Below are 17,903 nucleotides of genomic sequence, written 5' to 3'. Positions count from 1 at the left end.
CAAACTAACACCACTGTGGCCATTAAAGCATATCCTGAAGTGCCATGTCTGTAGCTGGTGGTGCTCCCCATGAGTCAGCACTGGGTCTAGTCTTGTTCAACATACTCATTAGTGACCTGAATGAAAGGACAAAGTGTACTCCCAGCAAGCTTGCTAATGATACAAAGCTGGGAGGACAGGCTGACGTGCCAGAAGGCTGTGATACTATTCTGTGAGGCCTGGACAGGCCAGAGGGCTGGGCAGAGGGGAGCCTCATGGAATTCAGCAATGGCAAGTGTGGAGTCCTGCGCCTGGGGAAGAAAAACTACAAGCATCAGGACAGGTTAGGGATTGATCTGCTGGGAAGCAGCTCTGCGGAGAAAGACCGGGGAGTGCTGGTGGATAACAAGTTCACCATTAGTGAGCAAAGTGCCCTTGTGGCCAAGAAGGCCAGTGGTATGCTGGGACGCATTAAGAGGAATGTGGCCAAGAGACCAAAGCAGGTTGCCCTCCCCATCTACTTTGCCCTGGTGAGGCCACACCTAGAGTATTGTGTCCAGTTCTGGGCTCTCCAGTTCAGGAAGGACTGGGAATTCCTGGAGAGAGTCCAATGGAGGGTGCCGTTGATGATTAGAGGAGTGGAGCATCTCTCTTACGTGGAGAGGCATAGAGACCTGGGGCTCTGTAGCCTGTAAAAGCAAAGACTGAGAGGGAATCTTATAAACTCATATAAGTATCTAAAAGGGGAAGGTCACAGCAACAGGGCTGGGCTGTTTTCTGTGGTGCCCAGTGATAGGACAAGGGGTAACAGATACAAACTAGAAGGCAGGAGGTTTCAATTGAGTTTAAGGAGAAACTTATTTGAAGGTGGTAGAGCACTGGAACAACCTGCCCAGAGAGGCTGTGAAGTCTCTTTCTCTGGAGACTTTGAAAACCTGAACACGTTCCTGTGCAACCTGATCTAGGCATACCTAGGGGTTAGATCTCCATAGACCCCTTCCAACCCCTACCATTATAAGATTCTATTATAAAGATACTAGACAAGACTGGGCCCCAAAACTGATCCCTGGGAACACCACTAGTGACTGGCTGCCAGCTGGACTTAACTCTGTTCACCACCACTCTTTGGCCATCAAGCCAATTTTTTTACCCAGCAAAGCAGCCACTCACCCAAGCCACGAACAGCCAGTTTCTCCACTAGGATGTTGTGGGAGACAGTGTCAAAGGCTTTAATGAAGTCCATGTGAACAACATTCACTGCCTTTCCTTCATCCACTAGGCAGGTCACCTTGTCACAGAAGGAGATCATGCTTGTCAAGCAGGACCTGCCCTTCATGAACCCATGTTGATTGGGCCTTATCACCTAACTGCCCTGCATATGCTACATATGGCACTTAAGATGATTTGATCTATGACCTGGCACTGAGGACAGACTGGCAGGTCTGTAGTTCCCTGCGTCTTCCTTCCGGCCCTTCTTGTAGACAGGACCGCTGGTAAATGATGGGAAATGGCTTGTTGAGCACTTCTGACAGTTCTCTCAGGACCCTTGGGTGTATGACATCCAGACCTACATATAGACTCATGTATATAGTTTAAAGAAAAAAAAATACCTCATATTTATTTTATATATATATATATGTATGTATATAAAGAAAATTGTTATCTCCCTGTAGCTCCCTATACACTATTTCCTGACAGTGAAATAATCCTCAAGCAAGTAATGATATGCTTCCACTGCAAGCTAGCCTGATGTGCACTGAAAAGCTACAGCTTTTTTATGGTGCAGCTGAGGCCAGCACCCTCTATGTTTCTGGGATTTTTGAGACACAACTTTTTTACCCTTAGCACTAAGGAACGGTATGATTTATCCCTATTATTTTCTACATACACATGGTGAGGTCATCTGTATTTCAGGCCCAGACAGAGGGAGAACTGCAGGAGGCACTGGAAGTCAACACAACTGATCCACTCCCTTGAGCACTACAAGTACCACTATTGGGCAACCAGCATGAGTGAAAGCCATGTCTAGCCTACAACAGGTTGCTGACATGGGTCAGAAAGTAGACAGAGAAAACATCTTGTATGTAGATACGAGGGTAAATACCAGTAATGCCTAAGCAAGGCTATAAACTTCAAATCTTCACTCTGTGGAGAGTAGTCATTACTTAAATACATTCTTCTTTCTCAACAGAAAAGCTTTTGGAACTATTCTTGTGCCACTTTCAAACAGTCAAACACTTGAATTTGTAGGTTACATCTTAGAGAGTCACAAGGGGTAAAACTCTCATACGAAATTTAGGTGGAAAATAATTTGGGAACCTTTCATTTATTTTTAGAACTCTTACAACCCACATTGTTCAGATTTACTTTCTTTTCATCTCCCCAGCTTAGTCTTGCTATTTTTGAAGTGAAAGTCAAGATTTTCAGATATTATATAACTCCCAGAGTTTCACTTTAAGGAAAAAGAAAAGGCACTAAATATTGTGATGACTGACAAAATGCATACAAACTGGGACATATGAATACATGCTCATATACTGAATGTACTAAATAATACAAAAGTTTTGAAAACATGAAATTAATTCCCTTTGTCACTATGTTTGTATAATAACTCCTAAAAAAATAAAACCTTAGTAAAAATAGAGCCTACATATCCCTTAGGAGAACTTTCATCAACTTCTGTTTGCACACTGGTGTTCTCTCGCTTTCAAGAGAAGACTGATCATAGAATAGAATAGAATAGACCAGGTTTACATTTGAAATGAGACAAAGAGGTCTATATTACAGTGCTGCAAGACCACAGCTGAAATGAAAAGAAATAAATAAAATCAGGTTGTCTAAATGTTAAGATGTAATCCAAAAGAGCAGGTCTGGTTCTTTCTCTACTTCAGCGCGCTTTATTGATAGTAATCACAATGCCAGGACAGAAACCCAAGCGGTAACCCTTGCAGAAAAAGTAAAAGCCACCTCTGACTACATTTTGCTGGATTTCTTGGTATCATACAACTGGGTTGAGGCCCTCTGAAGACAGACAGCCAGCATAAGAAATACTGTATTTACAAATAATGTATTTAACATTAATTAACCAGATATTGATCTGTAAAATATAACTTCCAGATGGCATAGGCACTATCATGTAGTGGCATAACAGTTTAACACATGCTTATGTTAACATATGTGATGACAGTTTGGAGAATCCCTGTACACATACCTTATGAACAGTGATTGTTCTTGAGAATTCATTGCATACAAAATCACATACCTGTCCAAGAGCAGCTGCTGAACATTCAGGGGTCATTAACTAGAAGTAACTTTGTTCTAGCAACATGATAAAAGTACTGGGGAAGCTAAAGGAAACCAGATGCAATGAAAGAGAAAGCACACTGAGGGGATTTTTTGATTGCAGTAGTGGAAGAAATTTGGGAGATTTGGCTGTAAGGTAACCAGGAAAAACTAAAAAAATCAACCAAATAACAAAAAGAAAGAAAAAAGAAAGAAAAAAAAGAAAGAAAAAAGAGACTGAGAAAAGGAATTGAAGCTCTCAATAAGACTGTTCAACATTTCACTTGGTATCTGGAGTGATGAAAACACCAGAGAAGATGGCTGCTTTTTACCTTTTATGTAAATAAAGCCTGTTTTAGAAGTTACACTGCAAAACCACAGAGTTCCTTCTTGCAATTATCAGTCGTTGCTATGGGTTTAAAATGCCAAGCAGTGTACTCCTAAGACTTCAGGAGAGTCTACTTTAGGAACTACTTTAGAATCACTTTAGGAGGTTAGTATTTGGTTTATTGCCCAGAGCCATGGAAGACAGGGGACAGAAAACTTGCACTGTGGTAACGAATGCAAATTGCTCATAGATGCTCACTGGACTCTGATGCACCACAGCATCAAATGTCTGAATACCAAACCAAGTGTTTTTTTCTCTGAAGAAAGCTTGGCCAGAGATGTGACACACAAAGACACACACACATATGCAGAGTAGCATTCAGTTTCCTAAACATGGGTGCCTACAGACACTTGAGATGTTCCTAGGTTTTGGAGATGTCTGCACAGCAATGGAAGATATGATGCAGAACCTTCTGGAAGAGCAGTCAAGACACCTCAGAGCATCTCAGGTTGCATCTTGCAACTGTGTTTAGCCAACTGAATTGCAGCCCTCAATACTCCTCACTTTCAGCAGGAATGTAATTCAATCACAACACTTTATTGCAGACCATTCTTCAAGCCTTGCCAGTGGGGGAGTGAAGGGGCAGAGCAGCCTGTGTGAAGGCAGTGGTCACAAAGCCGATTCTCATTCTTCTGTTGAGCACAGCCAGGCCTGCTTCTCCCCTCTGAACAGACAAAACTTCTGGCCCCATGTCAGTAAGGTTTGTTTCATTATTCAAGTCATGGACTATTGGGAGGACATTAGAGACTTGTCCAGCATACCTGAGGATCTGTAATACAGAGCCTAGTATTTTTTAATTGAGAGGAAAAACAAAAAAAGAGTACTGTCAACATCAGAAGAGTATCATATAGAATGTATCTGAATATTTTTGGTGATGGGCTCAGGACAGAAACTGAACAAGGGTAGGTTTTTCCGTGCCAAGGATCAAACCGTTTTTCTACATGTTAAATTCCTGCCATCTAACAAGGTCCAAGAGCTTTTCAAGTATTACTCTGCAGCAAAGCCACCACAGTGTTTTCCACTATTAGCCACCAAAGAGCATACCTGCTGACGTCTCTCTGAATTTGTCGCTGGTCTTCTTCTTCCGCCATTTCCAAGGTTTAAAGATTTTGCCAATTGTGGAAAGTTTACCCTTCCTCTTGAAGGGGGGTGTTTGGGATCCTGGGGCTGGCCCATCCGAGTTAGCGATTGAAGCCTTATCCAAACCATCAACTGTGTAAACAAGAAAAGTAAAGGTAACTGAAGGATGGAAAACAAAACAGTACCAAACAGATGACTCTTCCACTATCAGATTGCCACAGGCTGTGTGTGGGTCCACATGTTTTCTGTTCCAGAAGGCAGCCAAGGGGCATGTGATTGCAGCCCATGATCACAAACCAGTTCCCACCCTAGCTAGCCCTGCCACTTAGCACCACAACTGCAGGCAGCCAGAACTTGCTTCTCATGACACACATCTGACACTTCTGTACAGTTCTGCACTTTTCCATAGCTACTAGAGAATTTCTTTCAACATATACTTCAGTGACTTTTCCCTATCTGTGGTGAAGCTGAATAACTAGCTGTCATCACACAGAAAACAAACCCCTTGCAATGTAAAAGCATAAACTATCTGAGTGAAACTAATCCTTTCTTAAATGAGCTCCCCAAAAAAAACTGTTCTGGCAGTGGAATGGAATTAGGTCTGCTTGATATCACTGGTAATCAGCCATTCACAGTGCAGCCTGTCTTGAGTCAGGCTTCTTATTAACAAAATGTATTTAACCATAATCTTTTGAACTGTGGCAAGAAATTTAAAGAAAGATTACTTTTCTGCAAATCATATTGAGTGATACGAAAGCTCAACGGCTGTAACACCAAGTTTTGTGAACAAAATTAAAACTCATGCTGCAACATATCATAGCCTACAGTTAAAATCCATTCCCAGAATTTTAACTGAGATATTTGCAACTATTTAATTCTATTTGAGAACTGAGGTTTCTCAGACCCTTCCACTCACGGTGCTGCAAACACGTAAAATGTGTTTATTTTTATTCACATCAGCAGCTTCACTGAAGCAACTATGATTACTTATGTACATAAAATTAATCACAGGCTTAAATGTTTGTGGCATACAGGCTCTGTAATTGTTTGCATTCATATAAACATTCTAATTATAACCAACTCGGAACAGAGTTGATGCTACTCTGAACAGTAATAACGATAATCATAGATCATTAAATCAGAAAGTGCTATTCAAAGAAGGAAATATCACTGTCCCCATTTTACAGATGGAAAATATGAGGCACAGAATTGTTAAGTGCCTAATTTTGTATCTGCAAAATGGTTCCCTGAATCCTGGTCCTGTGTCCGAGCTGCTAAAAAGCTACATATTCAGACATATAACATCATGGTGCAATCTTATTATTGTGTTTCTCAGACAAATGGCATTTAATGAGTCCTGTATTTGTCCTACACTCCAGATTGATCCAGGATGCTAAAAAATAAAGAAATAAAATCTTTTCTGTGAGAAAGCTGATGTAATGCAAACACAGTCCAAGAAACTTCATTTCCAATGAAATTAAGTACTGGGGGAAAAGAAGATCCATTGTATAACTTCATTTTTATCTATGGAGTTAAAACCAGAGATAGCATTTAAATCAATAAGTGAGTTGTGCCATAAAAATGTAATAAATTCTGTACTATCAGAGAGATGGAATGAAGAGACAGAAAACTCCAGGATAAATTACTGTCACTCAGATGCATCAGAGTTTAAGGGTTTTATTTCAGTATTTTCCTTGGGTATTTTCTGTTCTGTAACATGGAGATAAGACAGAAGAAAAGCATGGAAATGGACTTTAAGCATATAAAGCTAAGATTCTGGTAAGGACTTGGCTATGCCTACTTCCAGCACAAGCACAAAACCCCAGCTTCCTTACCTGTGCACCATAGAGAACAGGGTAGCCTTTAGGAAGGTTTAAGTTGAGACTCCCTTAAAATCTACAAATAAATGCCACACAGACTCAGAGAAGCTGGATGAAAGATGAGGATTGCCAAAGGCAGCAAGCAGCTCTGCAGAAAGGGAAAGGTGTGGGACAGCAGAAGGATCCCTGCAGGTGTGCCTTGTCTGGATTTAGGGATTACCCTTTTGTCTAGGCTTACAAACACTGCCTATGGAACATGGAATACAGAAAATGGAACTGTGGATCTAAGGGAGTTACAAAGGTAAAAGATCTAAATTTATCTTGGCAATTCCAGTTGATGTAAGAAGGGGCAAGCTTGCAGCCAGGAAGAGTTAGGTGAGGCATAAGGAAAGCACTTCCAGAATGTAGGTGCTGCAACACTGGAGCAGGTCTTGAGAAGTTTTGGAAGCTCAGCCAGACACACCAGGGCTGACCTCACCTACTTTCAGTCACAGTCCTACTCTGAGGGAGGGACTGGACTGAGTGACCTTCCAAGGTCAAGATTCCAATGGTGCTAAGGGACATGGAAAGACACAGATGCTCTGTGAAATCTGTGCTAGTAAATTCATGGAATCAGAAGTGAAGTGCTGAAGAAAAGAGATTAAGATCTGCTGGTTGAAGAGTTTTGTCCTGGGACAGGAGCCAGGCATTATCTCACTGGCAGAGGCGGTCCATCAGCTCAGTAGAGCGAAAAGCAACTCACCCCTTGGAGGCAGTGAGACAAGACCCAAGTTCTTTGCCTCTGACAGCTCAGAAAGACTGAGCTATTGCTTGCACTTTAGTGATACACAGCATGGTCTTTATAAACACTAGAACACAGACCTTTCCAAAACCTCCTGTGTCATGGAGTCCAGGCTCTTGCAGGCAATCACTTCCACAAAAGCCTTATCTTTTTTTCTTTTTTCTTTCCTCCTGTGCCTACCAGCAGGAATGGAGGAGAATTATGGCTTAGTAGCTCCCCAGAGAGAAATGTAGATTTGCATCAGTCTCTGCTCTGCTCTCTGTCAAAAGTATTTAATTCAGAAATTTATGTATATGTTTATTTCTATAGTTATATATAATGTATATATTTATATAATTTATATATTTAACTCCTAGCTAAAGAAATCTGCTTACTTCAAATGAGATAAATGATGACCTGGATGAGGGCATTGAGTCCATCATCAGTAAATTTGCTGACGACACCAAGCTGGGGGCAGGAGTTGATCTGCTGGAGGGTAGAGAGGCTCTGCAGAGGGACCTCGACAGGCTGGACAGATGGGCAGAGTCCAATGGCATGAGATTGAACACATCCAAGTGCCGGGTTCTGCACATTGGCCACAGCAACCCCATGCAGTGCTACAGCCTGGGGTCAGAGTGGCTGGAGAGCGGCCAGGCAGAGAGGAACCTGGGGGTACCAGTCGATGGTAGGCTGAACATGAGCCTGCAGTGTGCCCAGGCAGCTAAGAGGGCCAATGGCATCCTGGCCTGCATCAAGAACAGTGTGGCCAGCAGGAGCAGGGAGGTCATTCTGCCCCTGTACACTGCACTGGTTAGGCCACACCTTGAGTACTGTGTCCAGTTCTGGGCCCCTCAGTTTAGGAAGGATGTTGACTTGCTGGAATGTGTCCAGAGAAGGGCAACAAAGTTGGTGAGGGGTTTGGAACACAAGCCCTATGAGGAGAGGTTGAGGGAGCTGGGGTTGCTTAGCCTGGAGAAGAGGAGACTCAGGGGTCTTGCTGTCTACAACTACCTGAAGGGAGGTTGTAGACAGGCAAGGTTGGTTTCTTCTCCCAGGCAACCAGCACCAGAACAAGAGGACACAGTCTCAAGCTGTGCCAGGGGAGGTTTAGGCTGGATGTTAGGAAGAAGTTCCACACAGAGAGAGGATTGTCCATTGGAATGGGCTGTCTGGGGAGGTGGTGGAGTCACCATCATTGGAGGTGTTCAGGAGATTTGATAGGGTGCTTGGTTGCATGGTTTAGTTGATTAGGTGGTGTTGGGTGATAGGTTGGACGCGATGATCTTGGAGGTCTCTTCCAACTTGGTCTATTCTATTCTATTCTATTCTATTCTAAGACATGAAACAACAGACCCATTTAGTAGTGAATAACTGTTTGGGAAGACTGCAACTTTTGAAAACAGGATTCAACATTATGCCCATCCGATGAGCTCCGAAAGTGCTCATAATTGGGAATTTACTAAACTACTGATGTTGCACCAGTTCCTTGATTCGAAAGAAGTACTCAAATATGTATCCGTAAAGGAGGAATAAGCATGGTCGAACATCATAGATTTAGATTATTTCTAAAATCAGATTAAGAAACATTTCTGGGAAAAGGGCCTCATTCACTTTCAAAATTAGTTATAAGGTAGCACATTTTACCAACTAATAAACCACCTAGGAAATAAACAAAACAAAACACACATTTCAGCAGTTATGTTCCAGGGCATTTATAGAAAGATCTTTTTAGAAGCTATTACTCCTCGTCTTTGAAATGCTCAGCAGGAAATTGATGTTTAAGATTTACACCATTTGCTTTATAGGTCATGTACTATTTAAGAGTAAAGAAGTGTATTTTTCACTTCAGAGAGCTTATGGACCTTCTCTTCATCATTATAAATGTTATGCATATCCACTGACACCAAAAGAAACACCTTAGCATTCCAAGACAAGAGAAGCTTGGTGATTTGTGTTATTATTTGTACAGTATCTTGAAGTCTTGCCTACTTCTCACCATCTTCAAAAAGCCAGTGAGTCACTTCATTGCCTTCAGTAAACATCATTAAGTTTCACAGTAGTACTTTTGACTATACTACCTGCATAGTTTCTGTCAATGCATTCCAGTTCGTTGCCCTTTGTGTAGATTTTAGATCTGAAGGTAAAAATTGTAGATAAGAAGGACAAGAAGTAGATGACCCATGCATGCTGAGGTCACACCAAGAGATCTTATTCTGTAAGACCAACAGCAATGCTGAGACCCTCCAAAGCCAAATCATGCTGGCACAAGCTGTGAGCTAGATGAAGGATACAAAAAGGACAGCTTCTCCTTGAGCTTGTGGACAGCCAGCAAAGACCGATCACTCCCTAGATGACCCTGACTTTCCTATAAGCACCCAAACCCATAAATGCCTGAACACATCTCATACTAGGAGGGCTATTTGCGATAAGTAACACTGCTTCCTAGCTGCCAAGGAGATGCTTTTCTGCAGTGAATGACCTCCAGAGAAGATGGGTGGCTGAAGCAGGCATGTGAACTTACCAGTTTGCCTAGGGCATGGTACACTTCAGCACCAAGACATTTATGTCAGCACTGACACAAGAGAACGCCTTCTGCACATAAGAACTTTACAACTAACTTTACAAAAACAAAGCACAACAGAAAACTGCCCACCAGGTCATTTCAAGCAAGTCTAATATAAATTCCTCTGAATTAGACAGCTGTGATTCTGCTGATTCCAGCCTTTCAATGTGGAACACAGGAAGAGTGTTTTTGAAAAGCTTTAATTTAATTAAAATTAGTAATCAGAAAAATATGGCCATTTATGCCATAAGCTGTTTGGTATTTTTACATCTTTGTATTTTCACTCTTGGCAGTGAAAGTGGAAAGCCAGCAGAAGAATCTAACCCCATGACTGAATACTAGGAATAATACAAGATCTATGGGAAAAACACCTCATGTAATGATGCCTCTCTTACTCTTTTTCTATCAGAAACACATTTTAGTACTTAACAGATCAAAACTCTTTGCTTGTAGTTTTCTACTAGTAGTTTGATGACATTAAAAAGGTCAAACCTAAGTAATTAAGTAGCTACCTACAGTAGGAGAATTCTACAGAACTGTTTTTCTGTAGAATCTGAATAGTTTTTAAGCTTCTTTCTCACACCAGTCCACATTTACATTGGGTCCCAAAGGGACAGATAGACTCTATTGTAATCTAGTAGGGAACATCTCATAGAATTGCTGTTTAATAATTTGTATCTGAATGGTATTTTGAACAAAATTTTGTGCTGGGTGGTGAAAATCAATACATGATATGAAAAATGGTAAATCACTGCTGATAACAAGAACAGTGGAATCAATGCTAATAAGTGAAGTGTGATTCCTTTCTTCTTTTCACAAGGATTATTAAGAGCCCAAAGTAAAATGCACTTAGGGCTATATCCAAGAAGATAAATTAGGCAGAATTTTGTGCATGTGTCAAAAGTTGCGCTATTGGGAGCCATGGGAACCCTGATCAGATTCTCTCTGACTCTGAAGGTAGAGATGCCATAACTCATGACTTTAAAACTACCTGAAATCTGCACCTCTCAGTATGTTTAACAGCATCCTGTGCTGAGTGGTTTGGTGATGAAGGCAGTCGAATAAGTTCCCCCTTTGCACTTGTGTCTGCTCATTCCTGACCCTAAAAAACCCCCATGTCACTCCTTCAGTTGTAAAAACACACGAGTGTTCATTGGGCTTTATCACAAGTAGATCTCTGAATGATCCAGACCGGAATGCCTCCCTCTTTCTGCCCTCTTTCCTTTTTTAAAAGATTATTTTTAATCTCAGCCACTGATTAAATCTTCAGCACAATTCTACAAGCACTGAAGTGTCAGGGCTGGGTGAGAAGCAGGCTGTGGCATGGGGCAGGAGCTGGCAGATGGACTGGGCAGGCAGCCTAAATCAACTTCACAGCTGCAGCCAAGACACCAGGACACTCCACCCATGAACCTGATGGTGCCACACAGCCTGGCACATACTATGTGCCTGAACTTGGACGAGTCCACAAAATCAGCACAGTTTTGTCTAGAGCATTCACCAGGCAGGTGCAAGACTTGGGCTGCTCAACCTTCCTGAATAAACAGTGTTAAAATCTGCTATCCTTCACTTCTCAAAGAACACCCTAACTGCCTGTCATATAGCAAGGCATGGAGCAGCCATACAATGGCAAGGTCTGCCTCCAGACTCTTCCTCCCCATTGCTAGGGAATACAAGAGGGGAAAAGGCACAGAAATAAGTGCTCCACTGATATTGAGGTACTAAGGTTGCATCACCACCCAATACTTTAACCAGCATTGGGTATCTTGCAGTATTAGCATGGTACCACCACATCACCCTTAAAGTGCGTGAGGATAACCTTTCTGTCGGAACCCAGGTGACTCAGGGTATTGCCCCATGTAACCATAAATCACTTGAGAAACAGCCTCTTTTCAAAGGTATCATATGTGTAGATTTGGGTCTGAATGACTTCTATGCTTCTTAACTACCAGTCATCTGTCTTTTCCTCTCACTGCACCCAGTTGCCCTGCAAGGATATGCCACAAAACCCATGTTGGTTTCAAGAGACCACAAAACCTATTCCAACTGTGTTATGATTTTTCTATAGTGTCTCACCAAAGGGTACAGTGGCAACTCATGTTTTTAATGCCAGCAAAATTAACATGTTTATGCAGCTCCACATGATCCCCATTTAGTGACAAGAACAATAAGTCATCAGCTCACTAAAGAGTATGGTACACGGCTTATTCCTGGAGCTTACTGGAAAAAAATTCAAGACACTGCATCCTAAAACGTGATGTGGTCAACAAAAATCAGAAGTCATTCTGACACTATCAATGCCATTTTCAACAAACATCTCAAATTCTGTATTGTTATACAATTTTTCCTGACCAGAAGCAGATGGGAAGATGGGTGTTTTTGCTTTTTCCTTTTTTATTTTTAACTTGTAAGGGGAAAATGCAACTAATTCCCAGTGGATAAACTGACAAGCGGGAAAGCTCTAATATACCTCTGAGTAGCACAATGAACTGGCAGCTGAATGCTTTCACTTGCCATACATCTGGAGTTTAACTTCAGGGAAACTCTGTCATGACTTGATTGTGTTTTAATTAAATGAAAGGGAAAAGCTGAAGTTCAAATGTAGGCAGCTGAATGGTAGTTTCCATATGGAACTGCCAATACTGCCAAATGTTAATTGGACCTCCTGCTGGCAGTGAGCTATACAGGCTGGGTAGCCACTACTTCAGAGAGATGCTGGCTGCTGCTTTGAAAGAGCCAGAGGGGATCCTCCTGGGATAACGATGGCAAGAATGGATACAACTGCCTGAATGCCTCCAGTTTCCTACAAGGAGATATATATAAATGCTTTCACATTGTCAGAGTAACACACATGGACCAGCAATGCCAAAGTCCAGAGCTACAGGAGTCAAAATTCTCTAACTCCCATCTTGCCACGAGCAAAATGCTACCTTGCTGCAGAAAGTCAAACACTGCAAGGGGTGGAACATTCAGCTCAAAAGGCATATTCTCACGTGGTAAGCCCCTACCTGAGCTCCGCAAAAAGCACAGATGCTGTTACAGAGGAACTTACAAGGGAAGTAGGGGAGCCTATGCTCCCCCTGAAAGTGATAGCACAGATGCACAGGGCTCCATTTTTCAGAGAAAAAGCCATGTAGCTCAGGGGGGACCCAGCCATACTGTATCCTTCTGTAGTATGCAGAAGAGGAACATGAGCAAAGTCCCAAGGAATGGTGCTGCCTTCCACATGCATTTATTCTAGTTTTCACTCTCTTACCTGTATATCTGAGATTAACTTGCTCAGAACCTGGAAGAGTTTGTTTAGCTACCTGTCTCTTCAGTAAGAAGCCCTCACCTACCAAGACACTAGATCCCAGCAAGGAAGGAGAGGATCTTACCTTTGCTTTCTACTGCATGTGGAAACAGTAAACCATGTTAGCTTTACAGCTTTAGACATGCTGTTGCTTCACTGGGGTAAAGCACAAAGGACTGTTTTGCTTTAGTTACCTTAAGTGCTGTTTGGGATTTTTTTCTGGTTACAGTAACTACATCAACTTAAGTGCTGTTGGTTGTTTCATCAACTTGCAGGCTATCACTTTATCATATCAGTTACCACAAGCTGTCTCTTGCTAATGCAACCCAAAGGCAGGTAATGCACTTGCAACACACAGCTTCAGTTACTTCACAGTACAGTTTTCACTTCCATTGGGTTATTTTACAGAAAGAAAAAAAAAACAGTTATAGTTGTAGGGCACTCTGTAGACACTCTGGAAATATCAGACTGAATAGAGCTAGTCAGGGCAACCCAGCCTGACTGAATTACAGTTCTCATGCAGGAACCTGTGCAGAGCTCAGCTGCTCTATCTACACTGGCATATGAACTGGGGGTGGTTCTACAGCACATTAAGCACTGCAGTTAAACCTATGTCATCACACCACCTCTTTTCTCATCTGCTTAAGGTCTGAATAAAATAACAACCTGACCTTACGCTTGCAATATGCCCACGAGTATGTTTGTAAATTAATTGTCTACATTTTAGCATCATGGGGTCCTTATTAGTACACCTACACTACTTCCTCTTCTTCAAATAAATGTTTAACTTCCATCCTTTGGGCTTCCTAAGAAAGGAGTAAGTGAATGTTCAGCAATCCCGTAAGACAGGTTTGAAAGTGATCTGGCCAAAAATCTGCTCTCTGACCCGAGCACAGCTGGCTCTGACCAGAAGGAAAGGGACCATAGGTTTAACACAGGTTGCCTATTCAGTTTTTGGCAATACCTGAGTGAAAAGCAGCAAATAGAACATTTCCAAACATTTATGGTTTCCAGATATATGAAACACCAGGTCAAAAGTCTAATTTTTGAGCAAGCAAGTTCTCTATGAAAGCAGGAGGTGAAGGAAAAAATCTAGGCACAGAGATGTGAAAGGACAGAAAAAAACAAAACAACTAAAAGCAAGGTATCTAAAAGACCAACCAAACAACTTTGAACAGCTGAGGAGTGAAAATTAACGCTTCTTGTGTCAGGATATTAAGGGATAAACCTCCTTGGAGTACAATGGTATAGACTTTGATTTATAGTTTAAAACTATTTTGGGGTAAATTTGCAATTCCACCTAAAAGTAAGCTGCACAGACTCATCCTGTTAAACAGAACCACAGACCTGGAAATATTTCCTTACTGACTTTTCTTGGTGTAGCCTTAACGTGGAGAAAAAAAATAGGTATAATAAGTTCACAACAAATATTTTTAGCTACACACAAGTGGTTAAAACTTCCTAGCAGATACTGGCTGAAAGTGGGGGAAAAAAACCTGAAGCGAGCATGTGGCTCCTCTCCTATGTGAGAATAAACAGGGTTTAAAAGAAAACATTTTTGCAGAAATGAATAGGTAGGATGCTGAGACAAAACCAAGCAAGGTGTGTCCCAGGGAAGCCTTTGACCCCTAAACAGGCCAGGAGCACTTGGATGGCTTGTCCTAGCAGCTGTGGTACCCACCGAGGCAAAGGAAGGTGGGGGATGGTCCCCAGTGTCAGTTCATCCTGACAAGCAGTAGGTATGCTACGTTGCTGCCCTATTGGAATGTCCCATCCTTGGCATTGCCAGAAACTTGACAAGATGAGAAACAGTCCCCATGAATTTGGGGACAACAAACAAAGGACACAAGGTGAATGCAGACCTCGTTGTCTAGTGCAAACTGATGGGTAGACCTCGTACTGTCAGGCTGCTAACTCCTGCTTACCTGTGACTCCTCTCAGAGGCCCATTTGCCTTGAGAAGGAACCAGCACATGCACTCAGGCAGCCCTAGCTGCTGTCTGTCTGAGCTGAGTCAGAAATCTAGCAGAACAGTCAAAACATGGCCAAAGTTACCTGTTCACAGCTCTTCTCCATACCTAAGCAATTGCAAGCTTGAGGCTGCTTCAGATCTTAATTGGCTGGTTCCTCTGGAAGCATACCCTATCCTGAGGGAGGGCTTGACTTTGCCTACCTCACAGCACTGGCTAAAGGACCAACTGTTGATCCCTCTCAGATGCCTTTCAGCCATTCCTTGGTGTACCTGGAAACAGAGGTGTTTCCCCACAGCTTGTTAGCTGTGTTCCCAGAAGCTATCACTGCTGTCAGCAGAAAGTGCACAGGTATGGCTTTACAGAGATGCCATCCACACAAGTGGTCTTCCAGGCATCTTAGCCTGTTTTCATATCACCACAGAGCAAACATTAGCTAAAGTACCAATCACGATGATGACCATTTGTGAGGTTGTACTTTATCACTGCACCAAGTCACAAAAATAATAACCTTTTGCCTAGGCTTTTAAAGCAAAGTTAGTTCCTACTACTGACACAGGAAGGTCAGGCAAATAGTTCTGATGACCAGGCTGAGCTGGATGGTGTGCCATGGAGCTGAGGCAGGAACAGAACAGGAGAGGATGAATGAGAAGTTTGGGAAGAGATAGAAGACCTCTGCCATGAAGTCAGCACCTGAGCTCATTGTCAGCAGGTGTGAGAGCTGTTCCTCACAGTGGCACAGCCTGACCCCTTCACCACATCCAATACTGAAGCAAAGACTGCCTGAAGTGCTAGTATCATTAGCTATTTTTCTCTTCCACATGAAGGAAGCTGGGGAAGGAGGTACACATCTCCTTTCCATCCCACCCCAATTCATTCCAGATTACCCAGCACTCATGCCAAATACAGTTCTGTCTGAACATTACATATGTGCATTTCCCTTTATTATCTTTAACCAGATCTTTCACAATTAATGTGTTTCTACATCTGAGTAGGTTTTGTTTTGTGGGCTCCCATCCCTCATGCTTAAGTACTATAACAAGCTGCTCTTGATCTACAAATAACAGAATATTTACATACAAAAAAACCTTAGGAGCTATTTGATCAGTCATGCATTCAAATCCCCCATACGGGACACTCTGGAGCTCACAGTTTTGCCTTTTAAAAGCAACATTTTCTTGTATATTGGCACCACTCCAACACCTTTTTTTCTATTACAGGAAACAGCATACTGCATTTGTCCAAACATGTGTTAAGTCAAACACAAAGCAAATAGTTTCTTTTGGTAACCCTGCTGGCCTCAGGACCCTGCTAAGGAGGTTGAGAACACTTAAATCCAACCAGCAAAATTCTGAGTGTTGCTGTCATTGCAAGTGTTTGTACAAGCTGTTAGCTCTGTAGTCTTTGTAGAGAAAACTGTGTTTATTTTTAAGGTCAGTTTTCAACTGCCTTTAGAATGTTTGTCTTTGTTGCTAGATACCAGCTTGGATAAACAGTAATAATAAAACTCCAACATGCTCAGAATTAATAATTAATTGCAGTTCCTCTCAGTCAAAATTTGTCAGCTCTAAACCCACAGCCTGCAAAAACTGTTCCTATCATGCTACACCTATAATATCACAATTCTGAATACAGTCTCAGTCATCTTTTTTGCTATAAGGAAATGTGAGCTGCCAAGTTGCAGCTAACTTTTATTCTGTATCATGTTTCATTACTCTTTCCATCCCCAGCCACACAGCAAACAGCTGTTTTGTTCCCTCCATCTTGATCTTGATTAGGTCCATGGTGGAGAGAATCAAGCACAGGCTGACATATTTGCTCTTTCTTTGCCAATTTAAACTCATCAGGGGTATGTTCACATAAAAAGACATGCCTGTGTCCAATTTGTGATGGGATTCAGCCATACCTTTAAAAACCAGCATGTTTCCTTTCCTACACAATCAAGAAATGCAAGTCCATCAGCCAAGCTGGTGGCATCATAAATCTGCAGCAATCCCCAGTGGAATTATAGTACTATCTTTATGCAAATTTGAAGGCTGTGTTTGTACACATTTTTAACTTTGTTTTTCCAGGGAATCAGTGTTTATGGAAGCAAGGTATGGATAGCTAGAAAGCTTTAGCTGGAACAAACTGCAAATGAGAAAGCTGCTCCACTGCATCTCATTGCACCAGGATGACACACTGTTCGTAGTGCATCCCAGGGGTGCAGACACTCGGAGAGGTAGGTTTGGAAACTGGGATCTTGCTTCCCTGTGTGAGTGCCAGCAGCCCTCCCTTTTTACGACTAAGTACCAGCCCAGAGCTAACCAAAGCATCAAGTCCTTCTGGGAGGGAAAAAAGGCTTGGTGATGCCTTGGCTGGGGAGACATCTTCCTGTCAGAGAAGGCTCTGAGAATATGCTCAGCTCCTCCAGAAGATTCTTCCCTCAGGGAAAAACAACTGTAAGAGCACCATCAACACAGAGCAGATACATAATTGATATCTTCATTTCCCCACTTGCTTGTTTCATGCTCTATTGGAGGTTCCCACCTCTTTGTTCTCTGTTAATAATGAATGACTATCATCGTGGTGTATAAGAGAGCCGGTCATAGATCAGGATCTCTTTGTGACAAGAGCTGTACAAACAAAAACTATACAGACAGTTCTTGCTCCAGCTTACAGTATAAACCAGAAGAGTTTGAACAACAGATTCCTAACTTTTTATTGCCACCTGCTGAACTGTTGCATTTTTAAGTCTTTGTAGTTATCCAAATGTCTACATGAGCTTGTT

The 17,903-nt window shown here is 42.1% G+C and overlaps 1 protein-coding gene across 4 annotated transcripts in view; it reads right to left on the bottom strand.

The window, feature by feature from the left end:
- The window catches only part of PHACTR2 (phosphatase and actin regulator 2), a 147,260-nt gene that overhangs the window by 48,401 nt on the left and 80,956 nt on the right, over nt 1-17,903 (bottom strand). For all 4 annotated transcript variants that reach the window (XM_009901385.2, XM_054162674.1, XM_054162673.1 and 1 more), the window contains exon 2: nt 4,694-4,861. In XM_009901385.2, coding sequence (XP_009899687.2) covers nt 4,694-4,861 — 168 coding nt within the window. The remainder of the gene's footprint in view (nt 1-4,693; nt 4,862-17,903) is intronic.

The sequence above is a fragment of the Dryobates pubescens genome, chromosome 6 (assembly GCF_014839835.1).
Source record: "Dryobates pubescens isolate bDryPub1 chromosome 6, bDryPub1.pri, whole genome shotgun sequence".
Classification (NCBI taxonomy): Eukaryota; Metazoa; Chordata; class Aves; order Piciformes; family Picidae; genus Dryobates; species Dryobates pubescens.
The sequence above is the reverse complement of the archived record's forward strand: the minus strand, read 5'-3'. Positions and strand labels throughout refer to the sequence as shown.